At 39.6% G+C, this 18,637-nt stretch overlaps 4 protein-coding genes, 1 non-coding gene and 1 pseudogene across 5 annotated transcripts; 3 read left to right on the top strand and 3 right to left on the bottom strand.

Annotated features, from left to right (window-relative positions):
* Window positions 1–1,556: 1,556 nt before the first annotated feature.
* On the top strand, window positions 1,557–1,663 carry LOC117129060. The gene has a single exon (XR_004452632.1). It is a non-coding gene; the product is annotated as a small nucleolar RNA R71 (small nucleolar RNA).
* Window positions 1,664–3,700: 2,037 nt separating this feature from the next.
* On the bottom strand, window positions 3,701–8,310 carry LOC108869161 (annotated as a pseudogene).
* A 552-nt stretch (window positions 8,311–8,862) lies between these two features.
* Window positions 8,863–9,594, top strand: LOC103867927. The gene has a single exon (XM_009146024.3). It carries the CDS (start codon window positions 9,118–9,120, stop codon window positions 9,376–9,378), a length of 261 nt encoding a protein of 86 aa, XP_009144272.1. The 5' UTR covers window positions 8,863–9,117; the 3' UTR covers window positions 9,379–9,594.
* Window positions 9,595–9,822: 228 nt separating this feature from the next.
* LOC103867917 lies at window positions 9,823–11,435 on the top strand. The gene has a single exon (XM_009146013.3). It carries the CDS (start codon window positions 10,079–10,081, stop codon window positions 11,249–11,251), a length of 1,173 nt encoding a protein of 390 aa, XP_009144261.1. The 5' UTR covers window positions 9,823–10,078; the 3' UTR covers window positions 11,252–11,435.
* Window positions 11,436–13,350: 1,915 nt separating this feature from the next.
* Window positions 13,351–14,880, bottom strand: LOC103867909. The gene is made up of 2 exons (XM_009146002.3): window positions 14,404–14,880; window positions 13,351–14,221 (listed from the first exon to the last, which is right to left on the bottom strand). The coding sequence occupies exons 1-2, from the start codon at window positions 14,738–14,740 to the stop codon at window positions 13,533–13,535; spliced, it is 1,026 nt and encodes a 341-aa protein (XP_009144250.1). The 5' UTR covers window positions 14,741–14,880; the 3' UTR covers window positions 13,351–13,532.
* Window positions 14,881–15,983: 1,103 nt separating this feature from the next.
* Window positions 15,984–18,535, bottom strand: LOC103867899 (protein ULTRAPETALA 1). Its single transcript, XM_009145992.3, has 3 exons — window positions 17,332–18,535; window positions 16,406–16,730; window positions 15,984–16,326 (listed from the first exon to the last, which is right to left on the bottom strand). Exons 1-3 carry the CDS (start codon window positions 17,561–17,563, stop codon window positions 16,152–16,154), a joined length of 732 nt encoding a protein of 243 aa, XP_009144240.1. The 5' UTR covers window positions 17,564–18,535; the 3' UTR covers window positions 15,984–16,151.
* Window positions 18,536–18,637: the final 102 nt, after the last annotated feature.

Genomic DNA, 18,637 nt, shown 5'->3' with positions numbered 1-18,637 from the left:
ATGGATCTTGAGCCTCCTCACCCATCTCAAGCACCACAAAATCTGTAGGTATCTCATACCTTCCAATCTTCACAGGGAGGTCCTCTAAGATGCCCACAGGATACTTCACTGAACGATCAGCTAACACCAGAGAGAGTCTACACTTCTTGTACTGAGTGAATCCAAGCTTCTTTGCAACAGACAAAGGCATCAAGCTGACACTAGCTCCCAAATCGCAGAGACTTTTCTCAAATACCATAGGTCCAAGAGCACAAGGTAGTGTGAAGCTTCCTGGATCCTCTAATTTCTCTGGAACATCAAGCCTCTGGATGATGGCATTGCACTCATGGGTAAGAATCATCATGCCTTCCATCTCCTTCTTCTTTGCAGCTACAACATCTTTCAGGAACTTGTTGTATTGAGGAATCAACATGAAAGCATCGATGATGGGCATTGCAACCTGAGCTTCACTCATTTGCTTCTCAAACAGAGCCTTGTACTTCTCTAGCAGCTGCTTCTTGAATCTACCAGGGAATGGAAGTTTGGGTTCATAAGGAAGAGGAACAAAAGAACTTTTACTTGCTGGAGTAACAACTTCACCATCCTTTACTGTCTTCTTCTCTTCCCCAACCTTTCCTTTACCTTTGGCTTCCACTATCTTTTCCAAGATCTCGTCATTGATCTTCTCATCAACAATCACCACTTCATCATCTATGTTGATGGCAACCCCCTCACCTAGTTTCTCAGCATCCTTGGTGAGGGTTTTAGGAGGTAACTGCTTACCACTCCTAAGGGTGATAGCTTTGGCCTCCTTGGGGTTTTGGTCAGACTTTCCAGGTAGAGATCCTTGCTGGCGATTTTGGTGAGTGTTCATGGAAGCAAACTGATTCTCTAAATTCCTGACTGTAGAAACAAGGTGTGAGAATTTGTTGTTGAGCTCATTGTAGCTCCCATCAATCTTGGAATGAAGGTTCTTCAACTCATAACCAACTTGCTTCTCACTTCTAGTCTGAGACTCCAAGATTTGTTTCAGTAAGGTATCAGTGCTGCTCTCTTGAGGAGCAGAGGAACCAGACGAGGGGTTTTGCTGAGGCTGATAGCTGCCTTGCTGGTTGTTTCTAGGCGGATAACCACTCTGTTGGTTGTTGGGATAAGATTTCTGTTGGTAGTTGTTGTACTGAAAATTGGGCTCCTTTTTGTACCAGCTACCATTGTTGTTGATGAAACACAACTCCTCTTGACCTTCCAAACCCTCAACCTCATTGACAGCAAGTGGATCTTCCTGCTTGGAGTTACCAACAAACTTCAGCTGCTCTTGGGTTGCTTTTTCAGCAATGAGTAGGTCGATCTTGTCTTCCAAAGCTTTGATCTCTTTCCTCGTCTGCTTATCATCTGTTCTACTGCCTCTGTCGTGGTCTCCACTGTAGACTGCATCACTCTTTACCATGTTGTCAACCAGCTCTTCTGCATCCTCCTCAGTTCTCCCCAAGAAGAACCCATTGCTAGCTGTATCCAGTCTGGCTCTGTACTTAGGAAGAGCACCACGGTAGAATGTGCTCAGTAAGCTCTCCTTAGAAAAGCCATGGTGTGGGCATTGAGCTTGGTAGCCCTTGAATCTCTCCCAGGCTTCACTGAAGCCTTCCAAGTTCTTCTGTTGAAAGCTGGAAATCTCGTTTCTCAGCTTAGCAGTTCTTGAAGTAGAGAAGAACTTCTCCAAGAATGCTTTCTTGCAGTCATCCCAAGTAGTGATGGAGTCACTGGGTAGAGACTTCTCCCACTGACGTGCCTTATCCCCCAAAGAGAAAGGGAATAGCTTGAGCTTTAAGGCATCTTCGGACACACCATTGGTTTTTGACAACCCACAGTAGCTGTCGAACCTGTCCAAGTGATCAAATGGATCCTCTAGAGCCAAGCCATGATACTTGTTGTTCTCGATCACGTTGAGGAGTCCTGATTTGATCTCAAAGTTGTTGGCTGCCAAAGCGGGTGCTCGGATTCCCAATCTATGACCATGAATGTTGGGGCGGTCGTAAGTGCCAATGGGTCGAGCTGCTCGCTGTTGGTTTTGAGGTATGTCTCCCATATCAGTACTCAATCTCTGCAAGTGAGCCTGTTGCTCTTCTTCTCTTCTATTTCTAGCACACTCTCTCTCTAAAGCTCTGATGTCTGCAGCTATTGGAACTAGGTTTGATGGACCCCTGCTCCTCAAGTTCATACACCTGTAGATTAAAGGGAGGTGAAGAAAGAGAATCAGTAACAAAAGAAAATAAAAATGACTTAGTCTCAAGCAAGTGACTAAATCTCAATGTTCAAATCTACTCAGAATTTGGCAACGGCGCCAATTTGATTTTATGAGTTTTCAAGGCTCCTAAGACAAATGTTGTAGTATAGAAGATTGTCGAACCAGTTCTGAGGGATATCAAAGCACTGAGAATGCAAGTACTCACTTAATCTAAGTGCAACCAATGATTTAGATGAGTTTTAAACTACTACTAAACTAGAAAGCAATAAAAGAATGATACTTTCTTGACTAAGGGAAAAGAGAACTCATGGGCATAGGGATTAGACCTTGGGTGATCAAGTATCGAACTAAGGATGGCAAATGATCAATCAAACTATCAACCTTAAGCCTAGACACAATTCTAAGCAAGCTCTATGTCTAGATGAATGCTCATTTGCTAACATATCTCAAACATCAAATGTCTTTGGTTGAATAATATGAAAGCAATCATTACTAACAAGTCTATTAGCTATCTTAGCATCTTTAACAACAAATGTCTTTGGCAAAGTATACTAAAAGCCTAGGAGAGTTGTCTCAGGCATTTCATCAAACACCTTTTGGGTGGGAAATGTCTATTGATCAACTTTTGAGTGGCCAACTCAGAAGATGCATTATGAATACTCTACTAGCAAGGAACAAGAATGATCTACACTAAAACATCCTAGAACTAACCTAATCACCCTTAATCTCCCTAACCCATGAATTCAAAAGGTGATTACTCACTAATCTCCATGATTCCTCTTAAACCCATATTGGATTTCAGATTAATCATGTAGAGAAATAGATGAGAAATCAACACAAGAACACAACAATCAAAATCCAAGAGATGAACTTCTCAAGAGAGTTTTTGTGTATTTCTCAATAGATCCAAAAGATCAAAGATAATCTGCCTCTGGTGGCTACAAAAGATGTTTAAAACATAGGTTTTAGAAATGTAAAACGTGCATAATGAAATGACCAAAAGGCCCTTGAGAAATCATAAGTTCGAGTGAAATTGAGACGCGCAGCGACCTCGGCTCGTCGCTCCGACAAGTCGCTCCAGGCTTCGGGAGCGACCTCGCTGGGTCGCTGCGAGAGGTCGCTCCGAGAGCGATTTCTTGTCTCCGGGAACCAAGATGGCGAGCGACTTCTCCCTGTCGCTCTGGACAGGTCGCTCCAAGCTTCGGGAGCGACCTCGCTGGGTCGCTGCGAGAGGTCGCTCCGAGAGCGAGTTGTGTGTCTCCGGACGTGAAAACGCGAGCGACTTTGTGCAGTCGCTCCAACGGGTCGCTCTGGATCGGGAGCGACCTTGGTAGGTCGCTCTGAGAGGTCGCTCCAGGGTCATCTAAGACTGTTCGGAGTAATGAGAACGCGAGCGACTTCATGGCGTCGCTTTAGGAAGGTCGCTCTGAGAAGTGGGACACAGCGACTTCGTGATGTCGCTCCGGGAGGTCGCTCCCATGCTCGGTTCGTCCAATGGTCACCTTTTCACCTCTTTTGAGCTCCAAATAACCTCATGTGGTACTCCAGTACCTAATAGAGACTCATGTATGCAAAATGCAACCTAAACATGTCTAAATCCTAATCTATATGATGAAAATGTTTATGAATGAATGGATAAAACAATGTAAATATGCAAGATATCACTTTCCTCTCTACGTATATTGTCGATGTAGATATCAAGTTGTTGCTCTAGAGATAAAAGCTCACCATAGCTAAAATCATCTGGATATAACTTAGCTAATCGCACCAGCTTCTCTTTGTTAAACCCATGGAATGAATCAATCGGGCTTAAAGCAGCCATACAGATAAGTAGATCAGTGGTTACCTCCGTAAAACGATCCTTGAACTCTTGAATTTGCAAATCTAGAACCGTGCAAAAGCAATTGACCTTATAATGATGCATATTGCTTATGTTGGTTCTCTTCCTTGGATTCCTAAGATCAACAAAATCTTCTTCCATGATAAGCATCTCAACATTATGTTTCTTACAGAAAGAAGCAACTTTAGCCATAAGCGAATCCCAACCATCATCTCTAAGCTTCTGCAACTCTCGTTTAGTGGATTCTACCAGTGACATAGCATTCAAAATATCTTGATCTTTCTGTTGCAAAGTCAATGACAAATTCGCAGTGAGCCCCAAAATGTGTAACATAAGATGCAAATAGAACACACAATCAAATGTGTGAAATTATTTGAGAAGACCACATGCTTGACGTTTCTGTAAGTCTTCCCAACCCTCATCTTGGATATACTCAAGAACTTTAATGGTAGTAGAAAACAACTCTTCCAACCTCAACAATGTTTTGTGATGAGTACCCCAGCGAGTAGTTGCAGGTCTTGATAAAGAACGTTCCTGATTTTGTCATGTCCCAGTCTTAACATCACCACTCTTGATTCTTTTTTCCAATTCTTCACGCTGAATTTCTCGAAACATATCTTGTCGTTTACAAGAAGGCCCAACAACATTCAACAATGTAGAAATCATATAAAAAAAAATCAGCAATGTCAAAGTGCTTTTTTGCAACAGCCACCACAACTAGCTGAAGCTGATGAGCGAAACAGTGAACATAATACGCTGAACTGCTTTCTCTAGCAACCAATGATCTCAACCCATTAAATTCACCCTTCATATTACTAGCTCCATCATAACCTTGCCCTTGCACATTTGTAATGCTCATCTCTTATCTAGCAAACAATTCATCTATAGCATATTTCAGAATTATTGAAGATGTTTCTTTTACATGAACAACTTCAATAAACCGTTCTTTGATTGCTCCACTTTTATCAACAAATCGAAAAACAACACCCATCTGCTCTTTATGAGAAACATCAGCAGACTCATCAACCAGCAAACCAAACACACCATGATCGATTTCTTCTAAAATAGCTTGTCGTACTTCTTCTGCAAAGGAATAGACAATATCTTTTTGAATCTTGGAAGAAATCATCTGGTTATTTCCTGGAGCATTTTTAAGAATAACCTTACTTATAGCCTCATTATGTTTTCCTGTGTATTTCAAAAGCTCCAAAAAATTTCCTTTGTTTGCATCCGCTTCTTTCTCACCATGGCCACGAAAAGGTAATCCTTGTCGTAACAAGAATCTTGAAGCATCAATCGAAGCATTTAAGCGAATATGATACTCATTTTCCGCCTTGTCATCTTGCTTAAACAGAGCATGTAATATAGATTGATGTTGATTCATCAAATCCTCACATTTCTGAGCCGCAATAATGTGGCAACTGCTGGGTGGTTTATCCATATGAGTAAGCAATCTCTCTGGCTTTTTCCAATTGTTAAATCCTTCTTTCATAAATGCATCACTTCCACCTTGCATTCGTACCTCATCTTTAAATAAGTAGCAATATAAGCAAAATGCACTTTCTTTAGATATGCTATACTCTAGCCAACTACCATACTGATCAAACCAAGCTCGATTGAATCTTCTTGTTCCACTTTCTTTTGATATTTGTTTAAAGTTATGACCATAAGGTTGACATGGATCCTTAGTTAGATATCTACGTCTAACCTCGTCTCTTTGATTTGCAGGATAATCCATTATGTCTTTCCTTTCACCAGGGTCAGATGGCAAATCATCGATATCAGTATCAAGTACTGGAGGAGATTTTCTTTTGTCTTTCCTTTCACTGGATTTAGGTGACAAATCATCGACACTAGTTTCAGGTGCTGAAGTAAATACTTTTGTGTAGTATTTTTCCATTGACGTTTTCTGGAAAAAAAAAGATGTATTAAACAACACAATCGAAAGATATGAACTTTAAAAATCCACTTTGTCAATGTTGACCGAGAATTTTATAGTATTTTATCATCATTATTATATCAGACTCAGGGAAATCAAACCAAGTCAGCTACTCTACTTTTAAAATTATTCAAAGGCACAGTTTAAAAAAAAAAATCAGTAGAATTGTAGAAAAGTTTAGATTTAATTATAAGAGGTAGCTTTTCTTTACATGATTAGAATAAATAAACTATCAACTATAAAACATTAATAAAAGAACAAATACAAATTAACAAAGAAAAAAATTACCACTTGTCGTCGTCGAACTTTGAAGGTGACGATGAACAAACACACGAGAAAGATATTTGATTAGGGTTTTTAGTTTGTTAATTATTTACGTAACTTTAATATAATTATGTCAATTTGGTAAAAAATAAATATGTTTCTAAAATGGGCTTTGGATTACTTGATTGAATGGGCTGTGGCCTGTGGGGGCAAAATAAAAAAAACTCACCATAGTTATAACTTTTTTTAACCAAAGAAAATTAATAATTTTTTTTTTGTGGGGGCCGCTGCCCCCTCCTTAGCCTACGTACATTCGCCCTTGGAAGTGATGCATAAACGTGGAAAGATCCCAATAGTGTTGTTTCCTCCACACTACACATCTCTTTAGATGGCAGACAACTTTCTTTACAAATCATTATTTTCCTCCACATTACACATCTCTTTAGAGGTAACATTACATACTCATCTTACTGTGATTGATTTACCTAGTCTGAGCACTATAGAGGATGAGTATGTTTGGGTAGCAAATGGGATCGAGTCAAGAGAGTTCAATTCTGCAAGGACTTGGGATATCATCAGACCGAGAGCCACTAAGAAAGATTGGTCATCTACGGTTTGGTTCAAGGGTTGCGTGCCAAAGCAAGCTTTCAACCTATGGACTGCATAGCTGGATAAATTGCCAACACGAACAAGACTTGCTAGCTGGGGTGTAACACAGCAGACTTCTTGTCTAGTCTGTCTGTTTGGGGAGGAAACAAGGGATCATATACAGGTATACTACGGTTATGCGGCAGAACTGTGGAGATGCGTGATAGCCAGACTGAAACAAATTCACACAGGCTTCACTGAATGGGCTGAGCTCCTTTCTTGGATAAGAAGCGACACCACATCAGCTCCTTCTCTCTTGAGGAAGGTTGCCACTCACTCTACGATCTACAACATTTGGAGGCAACGGAACAACCAGCTACACAATCAGATCCTCATCCCAGCGAGTACCGTCTTCAGGCTGATCGACAGAGACATCCGCAACATTCTCTTAGGAAGAAGATCAAAGAAGAACTTCAGGCCACTCTTGGCAAAATGGCTGATGTAATCTAATTCTCTTAGGAGAATTCTTTTGTAATGTTTCCTTGTTTTATTTTTTTGCCTGGAAAACATTATCGTATGACTTTCAAACTCTTATAGGATCCTTTATTCATTTATATAATATTAACGTTCGTAGTAAAAAAAGAAAAATCTCTTTATATTGCAACCTCAAAGCGTATCATACATACATCTCTTTCTGCGATATTTTTGTTCTATATAACAAAAGAAATACTGATTGGTTAGGTTAAGACTTAATGACGAGAGGCGAGAGCACTTGCAGCAAAATAAAATTCACTAAAGTAAAGGGAAGCAAAGGGACAAGAAGCATCCAAGGGAGGTAATACCACGTGAAGGTGCTCATGTAAACCCAATAACCAGCTTCCACGTCACCAAACCACTTGTGGGCTTCTAATTTTGTTTTGGGCCTCCCATAAAACAAAACATATACAGAGACAAATTAAACAATTTAGATAAATTAAATAATAAAAACAGCAGTCACTTATCATCAGAAAGATACAATGGCTGTGGGCCCCAAAATAAGGAACCCATAATTGAAAGAAGGAAAAAAGTTTCATAGCTACACGAAGTTTACACTAATATGGTGTAAACCATCCAGTGTATGAGAATGTGTCAACAACTACACGAAGTTTATGTTAATACATGTCACATGTACGAAGTAAATAATAATATGGTGGCAACATCACAATCGGGTTTAATTGATTTTAAGCTAAGTTAATGGAGTCAATCTGTAATTTACTAAACTTAATAAACTTAATGATTTATTAATTTTAATAAATTTAATTGATTTTGTTAATAAACTTAATAATTTGTTAAATTTACTTAATAAACTTAATAAATTTATTAAACTTATAAAAATTAATAAATTTGTTAAACTTAATAAAATTAATCATTTATTAATAAACTTAATAAACTTAATCATTTATTAATAAACTTAATAAAATTAATCATTTATTAATAAACTTAATCATTTAATAAACTTAATCATTCAATAAACTTAAGAAACTTAATAAATTTGTTAAATTTATTAAGTTTAATAAATTTATTAAGTTTATTATGTTTAATAAATTTAGGAAGTTTATTAAGTTTATTAAGTTTAAGTTTATTAAGTTTATTAAATTATTAAGTGTATTTAGTTTAATAAATTTATTAAGTATAATTAATTATTAAGTTTATTAAGTTAAAGTTTATTAAATTACAAATTTTATTAATAAAATTAATTAAGTTTATTAAACTTAATAAATCAATAAGTTTATTAAGTTTAGTAAATTACGGATTCACCCTATTAACTTAGCTTAAAATCAATTAAACCTGATTGTGATGTTGCCACCATATTATTATTTACTTCGTACATGTGACATGTATTAACATAAACTTCATGTAGTTGTTGAGACATTTTAATATATTGGATGGTTTCCACCGTATTAGTGTAAACTTCGTGTAGCTAGAAAACTTTTTTTGTTGAAAGAAAGAAGAGATGTGACTCATCGTGAGGATAGGCCGCCACTTGTTTCCTCCTATACCTGGATCCCACTGTTCCATGTGCACGGTATCGCTTTTTTTAGTTCCTTCTGAAGTTACCATTTTACCCTCAAAACCAAGATAGCTTCGCTATATAACAAGACAACTTATCTCTCCTTCATCTTCCGACACGATCTAATAATCTCTCTTCAGTTTTCGAAAAAGCCTTCTTAAATCCTTCTAAAGATTCCTTTATCTAAGAATAAAGAAGAAATTTAACCAAAAGAGATGTGTTATCTGAACAAGGTTTGGATTGCAGCATCGTTCGTGGCTGCTCAAGGAAACCCCGATCACGGCGTCAAGTTGAAAACCGGTCTCAGCTCCGCACACCACCTTCAACGCCGGCTTTCCTCCGATATCCGCCCTCTCTCCGCCACAGCTGACCCCGTAGATGGTCCGCGTGTAGAAGAAAGACGGGTTACCTCTTCTTCCACTCCCGATGAATCTCTCCGTCAGATCATGTACCTCAACTGCTGGAGCCAAGGCTAATTCTAGTTCCATGCAATCCATCCACGGATATTGATGGTGGCTCGCTCGTGGACCTGCTGGGTCGGATAAAGCCAGATGGATCTTCTAATGATAATTGTATATATGTGAATATTAGAAATGTTCAAAAAATATAAAAAGCAAGCGTTCGTTTATGAGAAACATCGTCTCTTTTCCAAATTATCATCAACGTTTAATGAAATCTTTGATTACCACTAATTCAACTTTATCCATAGTGAATTCGATTCTCAATTAAAATTAAAATAATAATCCAAAACCATCATTATCCAATGGGACCAGACAAGTCAATCACTCCATAAAGTTATTAATTTTCTTATGGTTGTCATTATTGAGTTTTGTCTAGTTACCATTACCAATGAATAATTTAAGAATTTTCGGTTTAGGAAAAAACAAAATCATGCATTTTCATTTTGGACTAAACCGATATTTATATATTCATAGGCCCATATTTTGCCACATTGTGTAAGATTGGGCCGAAGCCCATATTATGTAGCGTAACTTCGCTTTGAATGAAATCGGAGCGTATCTGCTCAATCCAACGGTCCAAATCTCAGAACGCTCCATCAATGGAGTAACGTCTCCTCTCCCAACGGTCAAATAATCCTCAAGAAATACTCACTCCCTCATCAATCACCATTCTCAATCCCTAGTTTCTCGCACAAAGAGATCGATTACTCTTACAATGACTTCAACCGAGCATACAGAGACGCTCAACGCTCCAGAACTTCAGATCTGGAACAACGCTGCTTTCGACGACGGCGATTCCAATCTCACTTCCGCCATCGAAGCTTCCTGGTCTAACCTCAACGCATCGTTCGATTCCGATTGCAGCAAGGAGAATCAGATTCCTGTTTCGGTTTCCTCTTCGCTCAAATCCTCGGTCTCGTTCTCCACCGATGATCCGATTCGCTCCGGTAGAGTTAAAGAAAAGCCACACAAGACCGTGAAGGCGAGACACGGCGATATTGATGCAGAGATCGAGGAAGTAGAGAAGGAGATGAACCGGTTATCGATCAGATTGGAATCGCTCCGGTTAGAGAAGGCGGAGCAGATCGCAAGAAGCATCGCGATAAGAGGAAGAATCGTCCCGGCGAAGTTCATGGAGTCTCAGAAAGCGACGGTGAGGTTTGACACAGGAGCGAAACCAAGAACCACCCCACGTAGAGGCGTTAGCTTGGGTCCAGGGGAGATATACTCAGCTGCGAAGAAGTCGGAGACGACGGTGACTCCTCTTCAATCAGCTCAGAATCGGCGCAAGTCTTGTTTCTTCAAGCTTCCTGGGATCGAGGAAGGGAAGAAGGCAATGACGAAAGGTAGAGGACGAAGTCTGAGTCCTAGATCTCGCAAAGCTAAGGTGACGGCGGCTGAGAAGCAAGCAGCGACGACTGGTGGGTCAAAGAGAGCGGTGAAGAAAGAGGAAAGTGTGTTATCATCGATCCAGCCTAAGAAGCTATTCAAAGAAGAGGAAAAGAGGAAGCCTTTGAAGCCAGGAAGAGTGGTGGCTAGCAGGTACAGTCTGATGAGCAAGACGGCGGAGAAAGATGCGAGGAAACGTTCGTTGCCGGAGAACGAGGAGAAGGAGAATCACAGGTCGGAGAAGAGAAGAGCTTCTGATGAGAATAGGAAGAGTGAGGGGAGAGTGAAGAAGAGATGGGAGATTCCAAGTGAAGTTGAGGTGTATTGCAGTGGTGTGAGTGATGAGACTCCTTTAGGTAAAGAGCTGCCTAAGATCAGAACGCTTCGTGGTCGTGTTGGGGAGAGCCCTCGTGACTCAGGGGCTGCTAAAAGAGTTTCCGAGTTGGAAAGCAAGAACCGTGATTTCACGTTTTGCCAGCTTCTGAGGTTTGAAGAATGAATGATCGATTAGTCATTTTGAGTTGAAAAAGTCCACAACTCTTGTTGTAGTGATATTATTGTGAATTTGGTTTGTTGTTTAATGTCTAAATACACATATTAAAGATTTTGAGTTTTGTTGTCTTTTATCTTCTGTAATATCAGATCCCTGAATAATGAATGATTCTCAAAAAAGGTTTTTGCTTCGTCACCAATCACAAGGACTCCACAGCTATGAAGAATCCCAAAAACTAACAATAAAGAGAGATAATGAATCTTGGTTTTCCCTTAAAGAAATCTATCCTATTGTAGCATTGGACTAGCAAAGCTAGGACTCTACTGTGGAGCAACAACCTTAACAATCACAAACAGGAGGAGACCGTTAAGGCTCAACACATCATCATATTCCAAATGTATTTAGCTTTATTTACTGACGCAAGTCAGTAAGTGTCCAGATATGCAAAGTTAATGTTCATCTGCTGATTAAACTCTCCGAATGCATGCTATTTAAAATCTTTTTCAGCAGTATGGTTAGGAATATAAGGTACATTTGCAATTATACATCTATGCATTCTTGGTAGAGAACAATACATTGAGAAATTCATCAAACTGAGCAGTCCGCATACAGTTATAAGATAAAAGGTCCCAACTGTTAAGTCCAACTATTACAAGCAGTGTCCTCTCTTTTGTTAATTTAGAGATCGACCAATTTCATCTCGGGCAAGGCATCTATTTCCACCAGCTAAAAGAACAGAACATAACTAATTATGATTCACGTGTTCCATATGATTCTGTATACAATTCACCAATCAATTCAAACACGATCGGGACCAATTGAAGCTGAAAGGTAAATAAGCATACAAGAGATTTAGCGGATAATTTTAGAGGCGAAACTATATGATTTAAGTATGCCTCCACGTTTATACACCGCGATTCAATCTATGCCTCGATGACTAGCATTATTTTCGTTGAGTATTCTTGAAAACAAGCTAAAGGTGAGTGAGGCACGAAAACAAAAAAGATTTCTTTCCTCCCAAATAAACACACAAACCAACAAAACAAAAACGAGTCCAGAACCAATGACGGGAATCAAAACAAGATACAGAAATGAAAAATAGAAGCTGACGATGAGAGATAAGTTTGCAGAAGAAGGTGACTTTATTATATAGGGTTTCTGTCAAAGGCTTCTGTCGAAACCCTAAATAAAATGCAGTTTAACGTAAATGGACCTCAGTTTTATACCTTGGGCCTTAATTAAGAGCCCATAAGTGTAGCAACTATTTCCAAATTACCTCTCTCTTTTTTTTCTAACACTGAACTTTCAATTGCTACAATTCAATGCAAGTGCATTTGTTTATCAGAAATACAAATGCGGAGATAAGAAAAAGAACCCACCGATAGGTGGTATAAGAGCTCAAAAGAGCAGAAAGATAATCAAAACGACAACAGGGATGTTAAATTGGTAAACTGATTCTTTTTAACATTCATCCTTTGTCGACACTTCAGCAGCTCGCATCCTCTAGATTCCTCCTTCTCGAGCTTCCTTGTCCAGTAAGTTTGCCAGCCAAAATGGACCTTTAGAAGCAATGTACGATTGAGGCCTGCTATCTCTTGTTACACTGGTTGCTATTTCCATTGATAGATATGTATGTTCTAGAGACCAAAACCGGATTCTAGCCATATTCCTTTGTATGTCCCTTACGTAACTCTGGAAATAGGGTCTCAATACTAGGGTTGAGCATTACCTCTCGTGCCTTCTCGAAAGAGGCCTTGAACACAATTCTGTCCAGCTTCATATTAGCCATAGACTGTGTTACCCAAAACAGACCGAGCATTTCAGCTTCGTGTAAAGACCGCACATACACAAAGGAGCGTCTTCCATGTAGCAAAGTTTTACCCCAGTGAATCACGAACTAACCAAGATACTCCACATGACTGGTCTGAAGATGACCAAGAAGCTCCTATGTTACACTTCAAAGTATTGGCCAGAGGTTTTTGCCAGCATCCGGCCGTATGCTGTACGTTAGCCACTGTTTCTATCTTTTCGATTAAGTTATTAACGGTGAGCCATATCTCACCCAAGGCTTCTTCCTTGGCTCTCTCTAGGAATTCTCACTAAACTTTAGTGTACAGTAATTTTGTTGGTCTCTGATTGAATTGGGTTTTAGACATTTTTTGTGTTTTTTTTTTGTTTCTTTTGAAACCTGTGTTGGTGTTGTTGTTGATTATCAATATAACTATTTGAGGAAAAAAATAGTTTTGTTGGTTTTTTTTTTTGTTTCACAAAATTTGAAGCAGAGAAATCAAACAATCATCCAAGTCAAGTGCCTGTAACCAGCCCATTTTGCAGCAAGCCGGACGCCAATGGCCAAGGCCGCGGCCAACAACGGCACTGGTGGCTGATTCCCTAAGCTCTGTCTATCTTCTTCAGATGAGATCTTAGTTGAATTGTGATACATGGCTAGAGCTAAATACCCTGTGATTGCCACAACTCTCACCCAAGGTTCCCCAACTCCTGCCAGAACAGCTGCACAAGGTAGCGCCAAGGTCACATGGTCTCTCTTCTTTAACAACCGCGAATATCCATACAAACACACCAACACAGTCCAGAAGAATGGCTCTGAGATATAGCCATGCACAGCTGCATACCCCAAGAGACCAGCAAGAGTAACTAAATACGGCTGCTTGCTGATAGAGTTTGGAGCAACTGTTTCTCCTATTGCAAGCACAGAGGATGCAAGAAGGATCACCGTGGTTAACTCTCTCACAGGTGTGTACGCAACAATCCCGGAGTAAAACCCCCGGACGCTGTAGATTGCAGTCTCAACAAGAGAGATGAGAGAAGTGATGGGATCGCCTATAAAGTGGAAGACGAGGGCCAACGCGAACTTGGAAAGGTCTCCAAGTAATCCACCGATGGCGAAAACAGCTTTTCTCCAATTGGATAGTTCAAACAAGACTGCTCTCCACGCATACACCAGAAACGCTAACGCTGCAACAGAAGACAGCATCATGTAACCAAAGACAATATATGCTCTTCCCCTAATCCAACTACGCAACTACTCATGATGCCTGAAACCACTAAACTAACAAGTTCAAATGCTAACAGACACATTATCAATCAGTTATGTAAGAACAAAATTAGTGAACCAGAAGTCTAAAACGGTGTCGTACCGACAAACCAATGCCATCTAATAGGACTGTCTTGAGCTTCTTTGGTCAAGTATCTGAATCTATCAGGCATCGTGCTCTCACGCCTCGCGAATCGCTCCGCCTCATCCTCTACCTCACCGTTCTTTGCATCTTCTTTCTCGCACCGCGTCGAAACCCTAAGTCTCACACTCGGGAACTGACCACGGAGGCTCGCGCCGGCATTACAAAACTGTGGTAGAGCAACTGTAAGCTTAGTAACACCATTAAGGTGATAATTACGAGACAGATGAGAGAAGCTGATAGCAGGAATGCGAGTATTGTGGCAGAAGGAAGATGAAGAGAGAGCGTAGAACGTCATCGTCTTCCTCGAGCTTTTCCAAAAGCAACCGAAATAGCTTTAGCTAGTGTTAACATTGGGCCATTTACTAACTGGGCTTTACGGCCCACTAGAACGAAACTTGTACGTTGTTGCTTCAGCTCGTGCTCTTTATGAAAATAAAGAGCTGTTCATATTGCTAGATGAAAAAGAAAAAACGGACAAGGATGGGTCTGATCTGATGATGAAGATGCTGGTGAGTGGTGACTAGTGGTGAGAGAGTTGTTCTCCAGACTCCAGGCCATCTAACATTTATAGTGGAGCCATTGTGGCTCTTCCATCAATTTTTGACTTGAGGAAGCGTTTTTTTTTTTTTGAGATTCTAGAGGCAACAGAGTTGGCGAATTCAGGTGAAATCCGTGATATGATTCTTAGTGACCTGAAGCGTGATTTTCCCAACGACCTTGAATACTGGAATTGGCTTGCAACTTGCAAGGAATGAAATGAGTGGTGGTATTAGCAAAGAGACCGTCGTAGAGTCTGAAAATTTCAAATGCAAAATGCTCTTCAGGTAAACCAGCACCTTCACATATGTGTATGCTTATAACTAAGGGTAGCATATTCATTAAATGCTCAAGTCTGTAAAGAAACTGGCAGCCATAGTTATTCTTCTCTGCATGTCCTTAAAATGTGTAACTTACTCTAGCTCTAGCACATTCTGTTCAGGCTTACTAACAGAAATTACAATGGGGTCTATTGACGCGCAAGAAAGACTCTGAATGAATCAGCGGATTTCGTAGTTAGATCTCATTTAGTGTAGATTAATATGTGTAGATTTTAGTTTTTGAGTTATTTGATCCACAGGAACGAATTAAGGTTTTGCGATCCCAGCTTGTTCATACTGGTCCCATATGTTCAATGTTTTCAATTGAAAACTAGGTTCTCATATCTTATTTATCTTGTGACGACTTGGGCCTTGTGTTAAAAACATGTAACCCAACTTTTTCTTAGTTGATGATTAAAAAAAGCATGCAGATTTAAATTCAACAGTGTTCCAGATAAAGAGCTCAGGGCTTTTTGGGCAATATGAAGTAGGAAACGTCTCTATTCCCATGTCCCATCTCCAAAAATCACAGACGGTAGTAGCTGGTGCCATTTTGACATCTTCGTCTCTCAAAGCTGTCAACAGCTAATTAAAATTAACAATTACTTTTTTTTTTTTCTTTCACCACTAGCCAAAAAATCAAAGACATGCACTCACTCAGCCATGCTCGTCTGCATGTTCTTCTAGGAAAATCAACTTTTATTTTTGTTTTAACTTTTCCAACTGCTCCATTCAACGACCCATAAGATAACCAGTAGATATAACAGTTCAGAATTATAGAATAATAAAATATTAAATGCAACCAAGTCTCTCTAAAGAGATTTTTCATTAGTAAACGTTTTGGTTTCTTCATGCCTTGACGTTGCTGGTGAAGTCGACGCAGGTCTGGCAAGAACAATCAGAGAAACGGCATAACTCGCAGCCAAAGCAGACGCAAGAAGTGCAGCCTTTGCAAGTTGGTGAACGTGTGCAGCCTTTATACACCTTCCTGCTTCCTCTCTCTTCCTCTGCCTCACATGTTATCCTGCAAACCAAACCATAATATTATTTCATTACTTTGCATAATACATTACACACGATGACACAAAATAAAGAAACGTTACTTGTCGTATGGAAAGTCTGAGCATTTCCAGTTTGGATCAGCCATTGCGTTGTGGTGCAAGCGGCATTCGTCTCTGCTCCTCAACCTGAACCTCCTCTCTTTACCGCATTCGATGCACCCAACAAACTCATCTCTGTGGAACACTTTTGTACCTTGTGATTTGTTTGATCTATTCAACTTCTTAGACGCTTCGTTGTAGTATTTGAGCAATACTGTCTTTGACAATGGAACTTTTTCTCCTCCAACGATAACCCACACGTTGTTCTTCCATTTCCTAGCCGTTTCTCTGCCAGAATGCTTCTCAAACGCAGCTGGTGTTAACTTGTCTACAGTTAAAAAAAAAAGCTTTCATGTCAGATCAAATGTGCACATTTAGGAAGATACAAGAGATCGTTCGTAATGGTACAAGCTACCTCAAGAAATAATGGCAATGAGGTTGCATCAAACTTTGGCATTAATAGTCCATTAAGTGAGGAATATCATATGTCAATAAAGCCTACCACTTTGGCCACCCATCATCATTACAGATACAAACAGCCAAGACATGACAATGAAGCAAACCAAAGTCATGTTATTTATGGATCTAGCATAGACTTAGTGAGCCATTGACTTGTTCAACTATATTTATATAAGAAATATGGTAACTAACTAGTTTCTTTGGTAAGAAAGAAAGAAGCATACTTGTTGATTCAGATGTAATCACGCTAAAGACTTAAGCTTTACTAGTCCAAAGTCATAGACCAACCAGTAACGTTAAAAAAGAAGAGAACACAACCTAAAGACACAACAAACAAATAATGAGGAAACCCTCGTTAAATCTCACACACAATCACATGTAACATGCACATAAATCAAAACCCATTTCGCCAAAAAAAAAAGCAAAACAAGCTGGGAAGAGTGATATAGAGAGAGCAAAAAAGGAGAGACCTTGGTCACATCCAGGGGTGCATTCGCAGGTGATTTCGAGATCTCCGTTGGGGAAAACCCTAAGCCTAGCAACGGCATCGCCGTAGCGGTGGCTAGTACAACCACACATGACCTCAACGTAACCGCCACCAACGTTGACCCCACTCATCTCTTGTAGCTCCTCTTGCTCGAACAACATAGACCCACATTGTATCTTCTCCTCGTCCTCCTCCATCACCACACTCGACGACATCTGGGATCCTCTCTCCGGTCGGTTATAGCGTATGAGAGAAAGGGGAGAGAGAGAGATGAGAGAAGGAGAGGCCTCGTTTTGGGGTATAAAAGGAAAGCCCTAAAGGAGCACGCATCTCAAAAGCGTGAGAGTAGAGAGAGAAAGAGAGATCTGATATCAAAGCAAAAGCTTATTAAGGGGCTTTTCGGGAGAAGAGAGAGATAAATAAGTAAGAAAGATAGTCTCTTTGGCCTTTTGGATTTTGGGGTTACAAAGAAAAGATGTGAGCTTTTATTTTTGGCCGATGCGAAATATTAGCTGGCCAACAAAACAAGACTCGTGGGGGCATGGGTCCTGTTTATACTATATAATAATATTTACCAGAATCATAATAATATATATATAACCTACATAACAGTGTAGTAAGGCTATGAGAATGTCTATGGCCGATAAGAGCAGCATAGAGGCGGTGCGTGAGAGAGCTTTTTGATAAGGAGGGAGGAGGAGAAGAATAAGAGGTTGAGGAATAGGGTGTTGTGTCAAGTGTTTCAGGTCCTCTTTTGATTTTATAAATGTCGTCATTGCTTTTTTTTTTTTTTTTGGTTGCTTTGTGTACTTCTTTCTTCACACTTTCTCTTGGAGGTTCTGCAAATTCTTGGGCTCTTCCCTTTCCTCAGGATTCATCGGTTACCGAGTCATTTCTCCCCCAATGGCCATTTGTTTTCTTTACTAGATTTATAAAGTTTGGGTCTTTAGTTGAAAAACGAGTTTAATCAAACTACTAGTCATAGTTGTAACATTTATGTTATTTAAAATTGCAAACCATTTCTCAAAAAAAAAATCAAGACTGTCTATAAAACAACAAGTAATTAACCAAGTACATGACGACGACGTCATTGACATCTATGTCTGTTAGGTATTCTGCAATGCGCTCAAACCCCAATGTCATATCTACTACTATATGTATATTTTTTGTGTTCGAGGAACTCATTATTTAATACAAGACTAGACTAGTGATGTCTATACACCATATGAAAACTATACATATGTTATTGTTATTTCAAGTATATTATAAAAAATGGAAGAAAACGAAAT

The sequence above is a fragment of the Brassica rapa genome, chromosome A01 (genome assembly GCF_000309985.2).
Source record: "Brassica rapa cultivar Chiifu-401-42 chromosome A01, CAAS_Brap_v3.01, whole genome shotgun sequence".
Classification (NCBI taxonomy): Eukaryota; Viridiplantae; Streptophyta; class Magnoliopsida; order Brassicales; family Brassicaceae; genus Brassica; species Brassica rapa.
This window is presented reverse-complemented; position numbering and strand designations above follow the sequence as displayed.